The 20097-nt window shown below is 42.9% G+C and overlaps 1 protein-coding gene across 3 annotated transcripts in view; it reads right to left on the bottom strand.

The window, feature by feature from the left end:
* kif7 (kinesin family member 7) overlaps positions 1 to 20097 on the bottom strand; it is a 71644-nt gene that overhangs the window by 40864 nt on the left and 10683 nt on the right. For all 3 annotated transcript variants that reach the window (XM_084307572.1, XM_084307574.1, XM_084307573.1), the window contains exons 6-10: positions 19307 to 19499; positions 11196 to 11363; positions 8821 to 8982; positions 6608 to 6759; positions 4930 to 5057 (exon numbers count right to left, since the gene is read on the bottom strand). In XM_084307572.1, the coding sequence (XP_084163698.1) occupies positions 4930 to 5057; positions 6608 to 6759; positions 8821 to 8982; positions 11196 to 11363; positions 19307 to 19499 (803 nt within the window). The remainder of the gene's footprint in view (positions 1 to 4929; positions 5058 to 6607; positions 6760 to 8820; positions 8983 to 11195; positions 11364 to 19306; positions 19500 to 20097) is intronic.

Genomic DNA, 20097 nt, shown 5'->3' with positions numbered 1-20097 from the left:
TTGGATTGGCATGTCTAATAATGCTGTTTTTATGAATACTGTTACATGTAGGCCCGTCCTCTACATCTATCCACTTGTTTATAGTTAACGGGTACGTTAGATTAGACTAATACGTCATTCGTTTGCGTTGCCAAGCTGGTTGATAGCCTACTCCATTTGAAATTCCATAGCAATTGCGTTGCCAAGCTGGTTGATAGCCTACTCCATTTGAAATTCCATAGCAACTATTTTTCTACGCAAAGTTCACTGAAATCGATATAAAATACCCTAGAATTGTCTGTATTCATCCTATATTTTTTCTACGGGCGCATCACACCCGTGGCAATATTCATGATATTCCACCGGTTCTCGTGTATTATTGCTTAATTGTCAGTCAAAACAGTCAGTTACCATTTGTAATAATTACACTACCTCCACTCTGTCTGCAAGCAGTGGCGTGGCGTGGGTAAAATAACAGGGGATGCCAATTTTTTGTATTTTTTTTTTTAAACAATTATTAACCCATTCTCCGCCAATCACGTGTTAAGGCCGGTTTCGCCGCCATGCCGTAAGGCGTGTTTGAGATCAATATTTCATATTTTCGTCATGGTATTCATATTTCACCCACGGAGTCTTGGCTGATGCTGTCTGAGCCAGCACAACTCTGCAACACTTCAATACTGCCACCTGGTGGCCGATCGGCGAGTTGCCAAACCGGAAGTGCCCGATGGAGCTCGGTCCGTCCCCTAATTTCGTCCGGCCACTCGTTTATCGTCCCGGGGCTCAATACAGACACCGTGGATATGGATCTTTGCCATAACTCAATAATCAACATGATTTGGACGTGTATTAGTAATATACAAACCGGAAATGGATCGCATCGATCAACATCACATAATTGGGATCTGTTTGCTCCACTCTCATCGCCCAACGCTATGAGGAGAATGACGTGAGTTTCAGCGTTTTTCTTTATCATTTTCGATACAAACTGCTCTGATCAATATATCACCCATACTACATAAATCATTTAACGTCGGTCATTGAATTATAAACGACCCCCCCCCCCCCCCCCCCGTTCACCCGCAGATGATCAGTCATGACGTTTAGGACCATGTACAGTTGACATTTTTAATATAGCATGGATCGGTATCAAACTGCATTTGATAATCTAATATATGCATTTATGCCTATATCTCACGTTCTATGAAATACTGCAGAAAACGATAAAAACATATTTATACTCTAGACGGTATTTTAGTATGAATGTGTGAATGAAAAAGTAAAACGTTCCTACATCCTGAACGATAGATAATTGATGTTGAATGGGCCATAGTAATGTCAATTTAGCAATACAATTAAAAAAGTTATAGCCCTGCAAAGAAGGTGAACATCTCCATAGACAAATAGCGCTGGCAGAGGATGGTTTAGGATGGTCAAAGTGGTGGCAGAGAATGGGTTAAATATTTTTATTAATATTTTTTTTTATTATATATATCTATTTTATATTTAAGTCAAGCAGTCACCATGTACAGTATGGCTCGGCGGCCAGTCAAACTTTATTTTTATTTATTTAACAGATTGCAGAATGGGTACAATACAGTACGGCTCAATACAAACAATTTTATAAGGGGATGCAGACCAGAGAAAGACGTTTGTCGTGTTTACATCAGGGTCCCCCATTTTCAATTCATAGTGACATTTATGACATACAAGACATCATGACATTTATGGCATAGGGACATACATGACATACAGGTATTTAGTACTGTTACATTTGTGACATATACGATATTCAAATATACAGTACTGTTACCCATAGATCCTGACAGAGTATATATGATGGGGAGGTGACTGTACATTAGGAGGGGGTGGGTGGGTGGGAGAGAAATATACATACGGCCGGGAGAGAATATATACATGCGGTGGGGAGGAGACTGTCTATTAGACAAACAAGACAAGACAAACGTCTTTCTCTAGTCTGCATCCCCTTAATAATTGTGTGTATTGAGCCGTACTGTATTGTAATTTGTACCCATTCTGCAATCTGTTAAATAAAGTTTTCATTCATTCATTCATTCTTCACGTGTCTGGTGCGCGGCGTGCCCAGCCATCAGAGCGCTCCTACTGTAAAATGCGGAAGCAGCCATTTTAGCGAAGGCTAGCTCAGCCTCAGTTTTACTCGTTTATAAAAATGATTTAAAATGTTTATTAGCAACACCGAGCTTTCAAACCCCACCACATGTGTGTGTGAAACCCTAATGGAATGCTGGGTACCTTTGACATTTATATCCGATATATTTTGGACCCACCGCTAGCTTTTAAGCAGTGCTTGATGGTGCACATTAACCTGGCTACTATGGAGGAATAAGTGACTGCGTATTCCAGCCCCTGGCTTGCATTGCAGTCATGAAAGGGTCTACAAGCTTGCCTGATAACCAACGTTAGTTAGAAAGTTAGTTAGTCAGGCTGCTCAGTGCTTACCTGGTCAATAATGTGGTCCTCCTCTTGGACAGATAGATTTGTTAAATCATAATATCCACAGTGGTGTGCTGTGCTGGCTGCTGGTCCTCAGTAAAGGTCGAAAAATAAGTGCTAATAAAGTGCTATATGCTTCATTGCATAATTATGCCAAAGTGGTGCTTCATCTCGCGAGGCCAAGACGTTTGGTCACGTTTGCTTTTAACACTTTCTTTTTTTGTATTTTATTTTTTTATTATTTTTTAAACAAACACATAAACAAACATGACAACACACGATAAGATATACAAGCATTACTTAACAGTGCACATCCAATGAAATCACCATTTAGTTAATTGTCTTATACAGGATATACCCCTAATACCTGCTATCTAATACCCTACACACATATGCTCTAGCTCGTACCCCCCCCTCCCGGACCCCCCATTGGATAATCCATCCATTATAACTTGTTCCTAACCAGACACTACCATTATATGCTAGCTTTTATTCTCTCCACCACTTCTAACCACATTGTCATTTTGGATTCATTGAGACCCAAAATTCTTGCTGTAGATATTTCTTGATAAATCACATCGAGATATGTAAGAATCCAGACCTTCCGGCAAATTTTTTCCGGTTGAAACCATCGTGATGCTATCAGCTTTTTAGCCACTGTGATACCAGATAAAACCAATCTCTTTAGCTGTGGAGGTACTGCACACTCAAAGACATCATTCAGCAGTAATACAGAGGGGTGTACAGGTATATTCAGAGTTAAGAGATTTGATAATTGCTGGGTCACTTCTTTCCAGAATATCTTAACTGGTGGGCAGTCCCAGTACATGTGCATAAATGTCCCCTCGTCCCCATTTGTACATAAGGAGCATTTGGGGTCTTGTTTAAGACCCATTTTGTTCAGTCTTATAGGAGTTAAGTATGTCCTGTGAATATAGTTAAGATTGATTTGTTGATGGTCCGGGTTCCTTGATGCAAGTCGAACATTTGCCCAGGCTTCTTGCCAGTCAAAATCTATCTCCAGGTCTGGTATATCCCTCCTCCAGACTGAGTCTAGATGGAGGGTTTCATACGAGGACGTTAGTAATTGATGATAAAAATCTGAAACAAAACCTCTTGATGTCTCTCTTTCATAGAAGAATTTGTGGTATCTGTGGTGTACAATTGTGGTGTTCTATGCCACTCACGAGTTTTCTCTGAATTATTAATATCTCGTTGAAAGCCACTCACGAGATTTCTCAGATTTTTTTTTTTTAGCGATCTGAAATCATATTGCATCACGCGAGCCTACCCTAGTCTACCCGAGCGCCGCCGGCAATCAGATGTGGAAAAAAGCGCCCCCTATCGTCTCCCAGATGACATAAGGGATTTTGGAATGGACTCAATAAAAAATGGATGGGGTTAACAGAGTTCATTCTGGAGCCTCTGAGCTGAAATGAAGCGATAAAAAACCAATCTGCCTTGACAGCACTAACTGGAAAAGGATTCTTTGATAAGCGACGGGCAGATTAGACACATAGCCATAATTTAAAACATAGATTAGGCGATATTAACGATAACATTGGCGCCGATGGTGGCATTCAAGCGCTAACTCTGGCGCCACCTCGTGGCACTGAAAGTGTTAATGTGATTTGATTGGCCACTATGGCCAGACGCGAAATTAGCATATATTCCCCTACGCAGACTGCGTCACTCTGCCCCTACCTAGAGAACCAAGCTGGGGGCGTGTTAAGGAGCTAAGCCCAACCCAGCTCGAATCTTATTGGCTAATAATGAGGTAATAGGATGAATAAACCAAAAAAAAACAGCCTGGCATCCTACTCCTAACCTCGTTCACAGCTTTATCTCGTGAGCCTCCAGGGCAGGATGGCTGCCTCAGTGCCAAGTGTTAGAGAGAGTGGGCACAGTTTCGCTCGTTTGGTTAATTTCTCCAGGAGGGAGAAAATTATTATAACACAGAGATGAAAAATAATGATTTGTTTATTATTGTAAATTATTAAAAAAAGAAAATAAATAATAATTTTTTATAATTTTTTTTTTTATTATTTTTTAATTCTAGGCAAGCCAGGCTTCCCTTGGCTTCCAGGAGAATTCGCCACTGTCTGCAATAGGCCTCTCTGCTCATGGAACGGCATGTCCATATCAATACTAGTCTATGAACACTACACAAAGTGGGCAACATTTTGGAAATGCTCAAACATGTTTTTATCTTTTAGATAACGCTAAGCTAACAAACTTTTTGCACTAACGTTAAGTGTACTACCCATGCTCCACAGCTTCCAACTTCCTGCAACAACTCACGCCTCGTGGAATTTCAGAGCGAGTTTTATGTTTCAGTGGAAAAAACAAGCACTTTTGGTGGACGTACTTGGTGGGAACTAAATAAAAAGATTGAGCACCCTCAAAAACCACTGGACTTGAGTTGAAACAGCGAGCACTGGAGTAATGGATTACTCATGCCCATCCCTAACTCACATGCTTGTCTGGTGCAGAATGACGTAGAGAACTGGTCTGAAGCAGGCAGTTGAGACAGCAGCCCTCTGCCCCCAGCCGTTGGTCTTCCCAACAGCATGTCCCTTCTGGTCCAAGACAGATTCACATGCCTGAGAGAGAGAGAGATGCCAACATTAGGAGCCTTACATACACAAGTAGAAACAAACCAGCCCGAGCTGGTCAACTCCTTGTAACTCATTAGAGGAAATACGCTATGCATGTTCAGAATAGAGGCGCTGACATGCTGCATACTGAGTTTTATAAGACAATCCAAGCCTACCGTGAGTTATAACTAGGCATCATGCTGTAGGCCACGCCTATATTCAACAATACAAATCAAACTGTTGTTTTTACCAAATTACCAAATGTTAAGATTTGGTTTAAGTTTAGTTGTCAAAGCAGTTTTCTATCAGTCTTGGACTATGGTGATGTAATGTATAGACACCACCCTCAGATTCACCACTATTAGATAGATAGATACGACACTCACACATCATGTCCTTTATGAGAAGGTTGGTTGGCCCTCTCTGACGGGGCTATTTTTAAGGCCCTTACTGGTAGGCTACCTCCTTATACTACATCATTACTGGTAAGCTACCTCCTTATACTACATCATTACTGGTGAGCTACCTCCTTATACTACATCATTACTGGTACGCTACCTCCTTATACTACATCATTACTGGTGAGCTATCTCCTTATACTACATCATTACTGGTAAGCTACCTCCTTATACTACATCATTACTGGTGAGCTACCTCCTTATACTACATCATTACTGGTACGCTACCTCCTTATACTACATCATTACTGGTGAGCTACCTCCTTATACTACATCATTACTGGTAAGCTACCTCCTTATACTACATCAGTATTGGAATGGAATTTTGGTACCTATGGAACCCGTTCTAGTGACTGGCTGGTCCTGAACCCTTTCACTACCACACTACAGAAGGTTAACCTTTCACTACCACACTACAGACGGTTAACCATCTGTAGTGTGGTAGTGAAAGGGTTAACCTTCTGTAGTGTGGTTGTGAAAGGGTTAACCATTTGTCGTGTGGCAGTGAAAGGGTTAAGCGTATGTATTGTCGCAGTGAACGGGTTAACCCTTTGGTAGTAGTAGTACTAGTGTGGAACTGAAAGGGTTAAGGTCGCCTAAGTTTGCTTTGAACAGGGTAAATCTGCATTTAGCTATGATGCCCCTCTAGCTCATGGAATGAACTCCAACAGGTTCTCCCCTCTGTTGTTATCCTTGCTTTTTGCCTCATCATGTTGGATTATTGTTGTGTTTTATATGCTGTGTGATTTTATATGCTTTTATGCTTATTTCAAGGGAAGGGAAACCTGCCTTTAGAGTTTAAATAAAGGTTTGAAATTAAAGACAATTTGACAGACCACGTAAAGATATATAACTTGTTGACTTTAGGCCATCAGGGATACGGTAATGAATAATGTAGTCATCACAGTGTCATTAAGCACTCAGCTCTTTGCTTCATGGATCCGTCTTGAATGCTTATGAAGATTTATTGATGGACACATAGAAAATGGTTTTATATTGTCAATCAAGGTATACGGCTCAATATATTCAGCCTTGCTCGTGTTAAACATCTCTCTAAACATGAAGTGAAAGGCAAGGTGGTTAAATTCTGTAGCATACCTGCGTCTTCCCAGGTTCAGGCTGGTATGACAGAGGTCTTCTTCCTCCGAGTCTTTCATCTCATCTCCTGCCAGGACGTCGTCACTGTGACCATGATCATACTGCTCCATGTGATCACACGATCCGTTACCCAGAAAACCCACCGGACTGGCCTGGATCCACAGACAGACACATTATCTCAAAATGGACAATCATATACCCTTCTTAATCTATCAAGAAAGATGCTAGCAAAATCTGATTGGAATATTCCTGTGATTTACTTTGTGAATAAATTTCACAATATCTCAAGTGTGTAAAGAAGATATTAGATTAGATTACAGTACAACAAAAAGAAGTTTGGCATCAAACCAGAGCGCAAATGTAACAGTAAAATGCAATAGCAATATACAATGTACAGGTGATTAAACTGGGTATAAAATATATGAATGAGTACTACTGATTAATAGTGCTAATCAGATGTATGTACAGAGTTGTAGTATTAATATGTACAATGATACATGTATAAAGACACTATGGTAGTAAGTCATACTGGCAAGCACCGTAACTAGTAAGAGTATTCCACATGAAGACTGTATGGCAGGGCTATTCAACTGGCGGCCCGCGGGCCAGATCCGGCCCGCGGGATGATTCTGACCGGCCCGCCAAAGATTACATGATAATAAAAATAAAATAAAAAAAAAAAAATTTAATTTTTTTTTTTTTTTTTACTTTTTTCTTTTCATGTCAACGTTAACACGCACAATTGAGCCAAAAGTCACTCAATTAATTACAGATTTCATTGATAAATTGAGGGAAAACTTTGCAAGTCGATTTGATGAATTTGACATGTCCAGAGAATTGATGCATTTTGTGAGCAACCCATTTGCCAATGTAGCTGCTATTTCCACAAAAGGACAAGAGTTCCTTGCATCACTTCACATTGATGAAGGTCTCCTGCAACTTGAAATAATTGACATGCAAGCATCATCTGCTCTGCAGCAGGCACTTGAGAATGAATCCACCACAACATTTTGGATAAAGTGTATTCATGTCAAGACATTCCCCAACATAAAAACGCTGGCAATATCTGTGCTAACAATGTTTGGCTCAACATACACCTGTGAATCCAGTTTCTCTCACATGAATGTCATTAAAACAAGCAACGTGCCTCCTTGACAAATGAGCATTTGCATCACTGTTTGCGGGTAGCCCTCACTTCCTATGAACCCTCTTTCTCTGCCATTGCCCAGTCAAAGAAGTGCAATCGCTCTCATTAGATGTGTGTATGTAGGCTAGGCCTGTCTGCCCCCCACCCCCCTGATGTTTGAGAGTTAAGAGTCGACAATAAGTGCTAATAAGATGCTGTGATTTGCTGTTGTTGCACAGACATGAAGCACTTTTTCATAAGCTCAGCTGCACTATAAATGTGTTTTTTTGTTCAAGTGTTGATGTTAGAATGTTCAGATGCACATCATGCACTTGTTTGTTTTTTATTTTATTTTTATATTGAAATGTTGAAGAGGAGATGTTGCAGTTGTTGCACAGTCATAAATGAAGCACTTTTTGCAGGAGATGTTGCAGATGTGGCACATAAATGAAGCACTTTTTTTTGAAAAGTATACTACTTTTGCAATGTAGTTAAAGGGGAACTATCTTATAAATGGCCTTTTTCAGTGTTTAGCATTGTTTCCTAGCTATGTGGACTTATATTAATATGATCTATGTCTCTAATTCTCATATTGGCGCATTCTTCCAATTCTCCTCTCACAATATTCTCCCTCACTGAACTGAGTCATCTGAAAATGTGCTGATTTGTGATGTCAGAGAGACACCGCTGCATGATAATCAGCTGAGTTTCCACACAGTTCCCACTGTGGTTGGAGCCCAGGCTCAAAACGCTTAAGATCTTGAGGTAGAAAAATGCTGTTTTTGAGTACTTGATTAGAAATACAAAACAATGAATTAAAAAAAAAGAAAATTACATGTGTTCCATAAACCCACATGAATTGTGTAAAAGTGCCCAAATAGTGAAAGAAATAGTAAAATAGTTCCCCTTTAAATAAAAGTTGTGAAAATGTGGTTGCGTGTTGTGTCAAGTGTACATATATTCATAGCACGGGGAGGCGCCGTGGCAGTCTGGCCCCTGGCCCCTTGGGTTTCTGACAATGTGGCCCCCTGAACAATTTAGTTGAATAGCCCTGCTGTATGGGAACAGGCACTCTAGCTATCCTTACCCGTCTGGCCGTGCCTCCGTTCTGGGTGATGCGCGTGGAGCCCAGAGGGGCGGTGTGAGGCCGTTGTCTCAGGTGGAGGCCCAGCCCCACTGCGCCCCCTGGTGTTGACAGCAGACACTGCAGTTCAGATATCAGCTCCTGCTGCTCCTGTAGTTTATCACTCTGAGAGGAAGAATGATTTACATTTATTCATTTAGCTGACCCTTTATCCAAAGAGACTCAGGTGCATAAAAACCGGATTATAATCACGTCTCAACCACAGCGCGAGCTGTGAGTGAATTACGCGAAGGGGAGCATTATGGCAGGAGACTTATTTGACAAAAAAGAGTGAGGCACAGGCGGAAGTGGACATTTTTCAAAGTAAGATACCTGGAAGACCAATGAAAATAAAATACATTTCCTTTAAAACAACTTTATTCTTTCTTTGCGGCCCGGTACCAAATGATCCACGGCCAGGTACCGGTCCGCGACCCGATGGTTGGGGACCTCTGCTATAGAGCCTTCTCTCTATACTCCGTTATGCGCAAGTTTACAGACTTTCGGAGCGCGTACTGGAGTAGATTATTCAATGCGACTGCCAGCCAGCTTTTGTGCGACCGAGAAATACAATTTCAATTGTGACGAAGAAAAGATCATCTCCCGATTCAGATACAATTGAACACAAACGGTTCCAAAGATATGAATGTTTCTCGGCATATTTTCACACCCCCAACAAATTACTGGGCGCGTTGTTTCTGAATGGATTTTGATGGTGTGTTTCCTCTCCACTCATTTCATCGATACTGCGCCCGCCGAAACATAACTCAGCCCCTCCCCTCGACATTGTAGTTCTTTGAATAGAGTGCATGGAAAAACAGCCTTACAATCGAACAATAATTAACGTATTTACAAATGTACAAAGCACTTAAAATGGCCAATATATCAATTTCAACCATTTTCTGAATAGCGCGACATTTTGGGGTTTTCTGGAGAATCGTGAGCTCCTTAACAAGTCGGGTTAGACCGTGCCGGGTCACATATTAGCATAGTAGTTAGTAATATAGGCACAGTAGATTACATAATGTAGATTACATCATGTCTTTTTTTTATTTCAGATATTGATTGAAGTCAACAGTGGAATATTGGGAAGGTTTCAGCTGTCCTGACTGTGGTGGTTTCAGCTGTCCTGACTGTGATGCCTGGGTTCAGCTGTCCTGACTGTGGTGGTTTCATCTGTCCTGACTGTGATGGTTTCAGCTCTTCTGACTGTGGTGGTTTCATCTGTCCTGACTGTGATGGTTTCAGCTGTCCTGACTGTGGTGGTTTCAGCTGTCCTGACTGTGGTGGTTTCATCTGTCCTGACTGTGATGGTTTCAGCTGTCCTGGCTGTGGTGGTTTCATCCGTCCTGACTGTGATGGTTTCAGCTGTCCTGACTGTGGTGGTTTCATCTGTCCTGACTATGATGGTTTCAGCTGTCCTGACTGTGGTGGTTTCATCTGTCCTGACTATGATGGTTTCAGCTGTCCTGACTGTGATGGTTTCATCTGTCCTGACTGTGATGGTTTCAGCGGTCCTGACTGTGGTGGTTTCATCTGTCCTGACTGTGGTGGTTTCAGCTGTCCTGACTGTGGTGGTTTCAGCTGTCCTGACTGTGATGGTTTCAGCGGTCCTGACTGTGGTGGTTTCATCTGTCCTGACTGTGATGGTTTCAGCGGTCCTGACTGTGGTGGTTTCATCTGTCCTGACTGTGGTGGTTTCAGCGGTCCTGACTGTGGTGGTTTCATCTGTCCTGACTGTGGTGGTTTCAGCTGTCCTGACTGTGGTGATTTCAGCTGTCCCGACTGTGGTGGTTTCATCTGTCCTGACTGTGATGGTTTCAGCGGTCCTGACTGTGGTGGTTTCAGCTGTCCTGACTGTGGTGGTTTCAGCTGTCCTGACTGTGGTGGTTTTAGCTGTCCTGACTGTGATGGTTTCAGCTGTCTGTCCTGACTGTGGTGGTTTCAGCTGTCCTGACTGTGGTGGTGTCAGCTGTCCCGACTGTGATGGTTTCAGCTGTCCTGACTGTGGTGGTTTCATCTGTCCTGACTGTGATGGTTTCAGCGGTCCTGACTGTGGTGGTTTCATCTGTCCTGACTGGTGGTTTCAGCTGTCCTGACTGTGGTGGTTTCAGCTGTCCTGACTGTGGTGGTTTCAGCTGTCCTGACTGTGATGGTTTCAGCTGTCTGTCCTGACTGTGATGGTTTCAGCTGTCTGGACGGTATGGTCTAAACTTTATATCACAGTATCATTTGAAGGATAGACGGTAAGTATTTTCTCCACCATTTATACCGTCCAGCCTTAGTTTGAATGGATAACCGATGAACGGTGGATGTTAACATTGAGATGCTGGTCTGACCTGCTGTTTGTACTGCTCCATAGCATCCTCCAGCGCTGCTAAGAAGTCTGTGTTCTCCATCTCCAGCTGCTGGACCTGAGCTTGAAGCTGAGAGATGCTCTCCTCCTTGTCTCCGTCCTTCTTGTTCTCATTACCATGGGTCCACCGCTCCCCTGCAGCCTCTGGCTCCTGTCAGGTAAAAGCGGTAAATGAGATGTCAGGAGAGGCATTGAAAGGACGTGTATTTGGTTGAGGAGAAATAATGTCAGCTGTGGGACAAAGTAAACAATGGGTAAGAGTATTCCTTTTCTTCTCTGTTGTTGCCGTTTCATGTGTGATATTGGTATCAGGAATGGTTTTATTTTTTTACATAGGATAACATAGGGAGGTTTAGTGGGTGGATATCATGGAAAAGTGGAAGCTAGCATGGAGGGGGTGGTTCTGGGATGCTGGAACTAACTGTTGAGCCTTCTCAAGGTGTGGTGGGCATCCCACTGCCTATCTATCTACATGTTGGGTTGTGGTGCCATTAGGGGTAAAGTGGTAGGATATGTAGCATCTATGCACTGCTCTGATGCACTGCTCTGTTGTATGTTAAATACCCTGTTGTATGAACTATTTTATGTCCGTTCTATTTTATTATTTGTAGCCTATTCTTAAACTATGTCTATTCTATTTGTATTATTTGTATTACTGAATGAAACTGTAAACAGAGAGGCCTATTAGGATGCTAGATCCTAATGTGAAACACTGATTTACCTTACCTTGCTACCTCTATCTTTTTTCTCTTATGCCTATAAAAAAATAAAGTTATTATTATCTATCTATCTACATGTTGGGTTGTGGTGCCATTAGGGGTCAAGTGGTAGGATATGTAGCATCCATCTATCTACACGTTGGGTTGTGGTGTCATTAGTGTGTAGTTCCATAGTAAGTATTTATAGGCATGTTAGACTTTCTTTTGGTGAAGGCAGTGGGTTTCTTCATTGAGCGTTTATCCTCATCATTAGGACACAAGTATCTTTTTTGTATCCACTTTTTCTCTATTTTTATCCCATCCCAATTTCGCTGTGCCAATTCTCCCCTCCCCTGTCTTGAACGTTGCTCACATATGCCCCCCTGTTATGTGGGGGTATGTTTGTGCCCTGATCAGGCGCTCCTAATGTGAGTTGTCATGTCTAGATGTAGTCATCTGTCATGGTGTGTAGTTTGATTGATTGATTGATTGAAAAGTTTATTAACAGATTGCAGAATGGGTACAGTACAGTACAGCTCAATACATACAATTGTTAAGGGGATGCAGACCAGAGAAAGACTTTCGTCTTGTTTACATCAGGGTCCCCCATTTTCAATTCATCATAACATATATGACATACATGACATACAGATAGACAGTACTGCTACATCTATACATTTATGACATATCAGATTTGCAAATACAGTACTGTTTGTGATACAAAAGTGTCCAGAAAAGGAGTGTATATACATTTGGCATAGAAACTGTACATTGGAGGAGGTTGGTTGGGTGGGGTGGGGTTGGGTGGGTTGGGTGAGGGCTGTACATTGGAGGTGGGGGGGGGGGGGGGGGGGGGGTTGGGAAGGGGACACACACACATTTTACACTGTACATTGGAATATTGACAAAGCCTTACTTGGTCATTTACTGTACAACTGTCCCTATTGTTCTCCCCCCAGGTGTACCCAATTACCATTACCCCAGGTGTGTGTTGTCTCGTCATTCCCTTGTGTATAAGTAGTCTGTCATCCCTTCCGTCTGGTGCTGATCCGGTCTGTGTAGTTCTGTGTTTGTTTGTTTATTATTTGATGTTCATTTTTGTTACGAAACCATGGTAACTATAAATTAAATATTATTTATTTAGATACTTTGGCTGCCGTCTCCTTATTGTGTAACATTGACCAGATAACGAGCCTTCCTGTAGTCAATGGTTACGTAACTGGCCGGTTGTACTAGCCTTGCATCATGTGTCCCCTCCGATACACGAGGAGGCAGCCTGTCACATCTTTTCACCTGCCAGCGCGGACTCTCATTGGCGAGGTGTAACGTGTGGGAGGCTCACACTCCCCCCGCCATTTCCTGTCTCTGCTGTGCAGGCGTCCCCCAACCAACCTGTAGGAGTCGCTGTCCACAACGTCCAGATTACCACCCATCGACTTCCACCCGCTAACTCTGCCAATTGAGTTAGTATGACGGCCGGCCCAAGCCGGAGGCAACGCCGACAGCCGGATTCGAACCCGGTGTCCCTTGCGTTGGTGACGAGCGCAATGTCCGCTGCGCCACCCAGCCACCGCTAGGACACGAGTATCTTGTGTTTTATTATGAACTCTTTAACCCATTCTCCGCCACCACTTTGATTCGTCCTAATCCCTTCTCTGCCAGCTGTATTTTATTTGTCTATGGATATGTTCACCTACTTTGCAGGGCTATAACTTTTTAAATTGTATTGCTAAATTGACATTACTATGGCCCATTCAACATCGATTAGCTATTGTTCAGGGTGTAGGAACGTTTTACTTTTTCATTCACACATTTATATAAAAATACTGTCTAGAGCAGTGATTCCCAACCTGGGGTCCGCGGACTCCCTGGGGGTCCGCCAGGGGGCGCAGGGGGTCCGCCAGACCACAGATGATTTGAGGTATTTTTTCTTTTTTTTTTCCAGAGAAATATTTAATTAGCATATTTTTATCATCAGAAGCATGAATAGTCTCTCCACTACAATAAAAAATAAAGATAAATAAATAAACATCTAGACATGATTTTTGAACGTTAACAGTAGGCTACCGGGTAGCCGCTAAAACGCGAATCAGTTGACTATCACTTTCTGTAGCTAGCCTAGCACGCTAGTTAACTTTCTCGGCTCGTCTGCAGTCAGCCGCCAGAGGCGAAAATGTGTGACACACGAAAAGGAGATGACGGCAGCTCATCTGCAAAAAAAGTTAGGACCTACAGCAATCGCGAAAATTACATCACCATGGGCTTCACTGAGGGACCAGACAAACGACCTGAGTGTGTGATTTGTGGAGAAAAGTTGGCAAACTCGAGCCTGAAGCCCAGCAAGCTGAAGAGACATCAGGCGTCTAAGCACCCAGAAACCGTTGGGAAGGATCCGGACTTTTTTCGGAGGAAAGAACAGTCTCTCAAGGCGAACAAGCCTGTTGATGTTAGAGTAGCGTGGAGCAGGGGTGGCAGTGATTTACAGAAGGCTACCGAAGCCTCCTTTGAGTGTTCGCTTTTAATTGCAAAAGCAAAGAAACCGCACAATATTGGCGAGCAGCTCATCAAACCAGCCTGCATCAAAATGGTTTAGAAACTGTGCGGCCCACAGGTGGCGGATAAACTAAAATCAGTACCACTCTCGAACAATGTAGTGAAAGACCGAATTGATAAGATGTCAAGTGATTGCGAGCAGCAGCTGTCAGAAAAGCTTAGAAAGGGTCCATTTGCCATACAACTTGATGAAACTACAACTGTCGCAGACGAGGCTGTGCTCATCGTTTATGTGCAATATATCGAAAATGAGGATCTGAAGCAGGACATTCTCATGTCAGTCAACCTTACTACCACCACTCGAGGTGAGGATATTTTTACTGCAGTGGATTCTTACTTCATTCAACATAAATGCAAACCGTTCACCATTAGGGCCTGATTTGAGAGGATGAATACAGGATTTGAATATTGGCCAAAATTTTGAAATACATATGGTGCAAGATTAGATTTGTTGATTGAAGGCACAAGTCAAAGAAGCATAGTGGGTCTAATTATGATGCATATGCCTGTGTATAAGCAGTTTGTTATTAAAATGACAAAAAAAAAGTATTAAACCCAGCTAGGACAGATTCTCTCTGCTACTGATTGGAATTTCCTGTCTCATATTTAGTTTAATTTGTTGCATTGATTTGTTCCATAAATGCAAACCGTTCACCATTAGGGACTGATTTGAGAGGATGAATACTGGATTTGAATATTGGCCAAACATTTTGAAATGCATATGGTGCAAGATGAGATTTGTTGATTGAAGGCACAAGTTAAAGAAGCATAGTGGGTCTAATTGTGATGCATATGCCTGTGTATAAGCAGTTTGTTATTAAAATGAAAAAAAAAAAAGTATTTTATGGTATCTTATTAGGAGGGGGTCCGCGAATTTCATCAGAGATGTTTGGGGGTCCCTGGGGGGAAAAAGGTTGGGAACCACTGGTCTAGAGTATAAATATGTTTTTATCGTTTTCTGCAGTAATTCATAGAACGTGAGATATAGCCATTTATGCATATATTACATCATCAAATGCAGTTTGCTAGCGATTCAAGTCAAGTTTCTTCAAGTTTCAAGTTCTTCAAGTTTCTTTTTCTCTAACGATTGACGTCAGATTAAAAATTTCAATTGTACAAGGTCCTAAACGTCATGACTCATCATCTGCTGGTGAGGGGGGTCGTTTATAATGCAATGTCCGACATTAAATTAATCATGTAGTATGGGTGATATGTTGATCATAGCAGTTTGTATGGATAATAATAATCAAACACGCTGAAACTCACTGCAGCTTCCTCTGACCGTTGGGTGATCAGCGTGGAGCAGAAAGATCGCTATTATGGGATGTTGATCTAGACTAACCATTTCCGGGTTGTATAATAATATATACGTCCAAATAACGTTGTTTATTGAGTTATGGCAACCGACCGATTATCCAGTGTGTCAAGATGGCGTCCCGCGAGCGATCGCAAGTGGCGGACGGAATAGGGGGGACACCAAGCACTTCCTGCCCCACTTCCCCACTTCCGGTTTGGCGATCGGCCACCAGGTGGCGATATTGAACCGTTGGAGAGTTGAGTGGAGATCCCCAGCACCCGTCAATGATCAGTCGGTGAAATATGAATGCCATGACAGATTTTTGAAATATTGATCTCGATGACGTCGTAATCCGTCATTGGCAGATTAAGCATGGCGAGGAATGACGAGTTGACGACGGTTAATTGCCAATGACGAGTATACTCGTTATAGCCCGCCAATCGTTGGACGCCAACAACGAGTATACTCGTTATTATGATCGTTATTTCTTTTATTCGCTATTTCCATTCATAAACATGCAGACAGCTGTGTGTTATCACTGGGGATGGGTCTGAGATTGCAAAAGTCCAATACCGCCGCCTAACGCCTTGCGGCCGCTATTGCACTCCATTTGATACTATGTGGCTTGGTGTGTGGGCCGTTCTGCGGCTTGCGGGCGGGGTCTAACTACTCAAGCAGGGCAAGCGCTTATAACGCATGCATCGACGAGGGTCGGGCCCCCCCGGATCATGTTCAGTGCTGGATTACGTTGGCAACACAATCGACATCAGTACTTGGAATGGCGATCAGATAATTGGAATATTCTTTTCGGGACAGATCCTGGTCAAGGTAAGGACTATATGGTATCAATATTGCGTTGATCCAAAAATTCCTTCATGCTGATCGGGGCGTGCGTGTGTGTGGTGTGTTCCGTTGGTTGCGATCAAAGCACAGAGGGCCCCCCCCCCCCCCCCCTTTCATGCATCCATGATTAAACATAATACAGATAACCTAAATTTGATTTGAGAACAGTAGCTAGTCCAGGGAAGAAACGATAACACTTTTACACGAATACACGTTGCCGGCCATTACGGAGCATTTTGGAACTACACTCATATTCACGACGGTATAAAACAGGAATGTATGAATGAAAAAATTATCTGTTTTTTGCATCTTGACCAGAAGAAACTCAAACAAATCGACTATATTATTAGATCCATAGCTATAATATATAATATAGCTTTAGGCCTGCAAACACAGCCACGTATCCCCATGTTAAAAGGCGATGGCATTTCAACGGTAAGGTAAACAGCGACCCCTGGCACTGAATGAGTTAAGAGGTGAGTTGTAGGACTGGGAAGCGTGGAATACATACTGTATGTTATTGTCTATACAGGAAGGCTGTGTAGTAGTGTGCTATATTCCATAGAGTCAAACAGGTAGACACCTCTCAACGTATTGAGAAGATTATGTTTGAGAAGAGCAGCATTTCTGACCAATGAGAGTCCGCGCTGGCAGGTGAAAAGAGGTTGCTGGCTGTCTCCTATGTGACGGAGGAAGCATCCGATAGACTTCAGGACTCCCTAGACCGACCAGTAGGGGGCACATGCGAGCAACGACCAGGAAGGGGAGGGGGGAATTGGCATAACGACTAAATTGGGATGGGAGAAAATCAGAGAAAAACAGTAGAAAAGGTGGATACAAAATAAAAGAGCAGCGTTTCAAGTTAAATTGAGTCAAAGAGTGGCTCTTATGAATAGACTGCATTTATATAACAGCTATTATCGACTTATGTCTCACATTCACTCACACATTCACATACCGACGGCGGAGGCGACCATGCAAGGTGCCGAGCTGCTCATCAGGAGCAGTTAGGAGGTTAAGTGTCTTGCTCAAGTGAAGGTATTGACATGAATTCCTCAGTCTGGAGTCGACCTGAGTGAATCTCACCCAGTAAAGATTTAATGAAGAACACTCTATCCTGGGAGTGCAGGCCTCATAGTGCCTTAAAGCAGTTTTGGATGAATCTCACTCATTGGAAGTCATTGGAACACCTTATCTGTGATTATTCTAGATACCTCATTCTGGGAGTGCAGAACACCTGCGCTCCCATCACAAGTAGCTGCTATCTGTTGTGATGGGAGTACAGGCCATATAAAGCTGCATTGTTCCTCAAGGCTCTAAAAGGCCTGAGAACAGTTTTAAATGTATCTTATTCTATACCAGAACAAACTGGATCTCAGGGACGTTTGACTGGATGAGATTGAGCCTTTACAGACACAACGGTAACTGCCTTTTGGGTGTGAACAACCATTACCTCATCACTAAATTGATCAATCAGTAGTCAGTACGTATCAAAAGTGAAACTACTTTATGGAAGGAGTTTACTTGTATAAAACCTGCTGTCGGCCGCTGCTCATCATTCCATCTGCATACCTCTCCTGCATGAGACCACGTGCGGTGGAATCCTTTACTTGTGTGACTAGAATAAACCATCCTTTGTTATATTCTGAAATCTGACTGTCTCGATCTTATAATAACCACCTGTGTGCGTCAACCTTGGTTCACCTTTGCAGCAATCAACAAACGCCGCTTTCACAAGGACACCTCGACAGAAGATGATTAAACATTTCTGTATTTAAGAGCTTGTCAATGAAATAAAGGCATTTTATGTTTTTTTTCCAATATAAGTCGAGTGCCTTGGTTCTCATTCCTTCAAGAGACGATGGTATTTGTTGAGCTTTTCAAACCAGTTGGACCCTTGCAGGCCAAAGTAGAAGAATCAACAGGCTGGCGATCATGGATTATCCATGGTCATGTCAGAAGAACAATATGTTCTATTGTTTCTAAGCATTGTTCATGATGTCATTCTTGTTTACTTCCAGTACAGCAGCACCTAGGTGTAGCCGTCTGTCCTCCAGGCACTGAGGTTCAGTAGCAGCACCTAGGTGTAGCCGTCTGTCCTCCAGGCACTGAGGTTCAGTAGCAGCACCTAGGTGTAGCTGTCTGTCCTCCAGGCACTGAGGTTCAGTAGCAGCACCTAGGTGTAGCTGTCTGTCCTCCAGGCACTGAGGTTCAGTAGCAGCACCTAGGTGTAGCTGTCTGTCCTCCAGGCACTGAGGTTCAGTAGCAGCACCTAGGTGTAGCCGTCTGTCCTCCAGGCACTGAGGTTCAGTAGCAGCACCTAGGTGTAGCCGTCTGTCCTCCAGGCACTGAGGTTCAGTAGCAGCACCTAGGTGTAGCTGTCTGTGGTCCAGGGACTGTGTTTTGTCCGCATCATCGTTTTCGAAAGTCTCCGTCCATCACTAAAATGCAACCCTGGATTCTTCAAACGAAAACAGGGCCAGCACTGCAGCATCTTCAATAGTTACCATTTTAGGGGCCCGAAAACTCCAGAATAGTGTGGACGCTAGGCACAAGTAGCTAAAGTTATGCATTTTAGAAGGAAAATGTTTATTAGTGTTGGTATCATGTCTTACCTGGTTCTTAATAGCAGGTCTGCCCCTCCTCAACGTGCCACTGTCCTTTATGGAGCTAACGTTTATTAGTGTAGGTATCATGTCTTACCTGGTTCTTAATAGCAGGCCTGCCCCTCCTCGACACGCCACTGTCCTCTGTAGAGCTGTTGTCGATGCCGCTGTCTGGTCCCGAGGCGGTGGTCAGGACGCTCCTCTCCTCCTCCACGGAGCACAGCCACTCCTTCACTCTCAGACCCTGCTCTGAACTCAGAGCTCCCTCGCTCTGTAAATCACCTAGCAACCTGGAGGGTGAGAGAGCAGCACAGATTACAACCATTCGTCAGTAGGGCTGTTCCTTGACAGATCCACACATTTATTTGTTTATTTAATTGACAAATCTGCAATGTTCAAAGTTTCACGCTTGCAAGGACTATAGCTTCCCCTCTGTTTAAGGCCTCTGCCCAGTTTCAGACAAGGAGTCCTGCACTTGACAGAATGAAAGGCAGCAGTGCTAATACGAATCAAAAGTGCGCTCTTGAGTTGGTCAGAGCAATATCTCCACCAGACCAATGAGTTTCACAGACTTCTTCAACTCTCTTTACAAAGATTTGCGAAGACCATATCACAATATTTTCATATTAAAAGGTGCTATAGATAACATTTTATGTAGAGTTATCTCTTTATAAAAAAAATTATAATACATCCAGAGCTTTTAACCTCTTAAACATCGGACGGCCCGTCACGCATGCTCACGCACGTCGCTGCACTTTGCGCTCGTCTGCCGGCTCTGGGCTGCGTTTCTCCCGATCATTCAATACATTGTTGGAAAGTTAAACTTCCAGCCGTTCAATCGCCAGCACTCTCGACCTATTGCATGCTTTCAGTCTTGAGTTATATGAC

The sequence above is a fragment of the Notolepis coatsorum genome, assembly GCF_963971535.1.
Source record: "Notolepis coatsorum genome assembly, chromosome: 2".
Classification (NCBI taxonomy): Eukaryota; Metazoa; Chordata; class Actinopteri; order Aulopiformes; family Paralepididae; genus Notolepis; species Notolepis coatsorum.
This window is presented reverse-complemented; position numbering and strand designations above follow the sequence as displayed.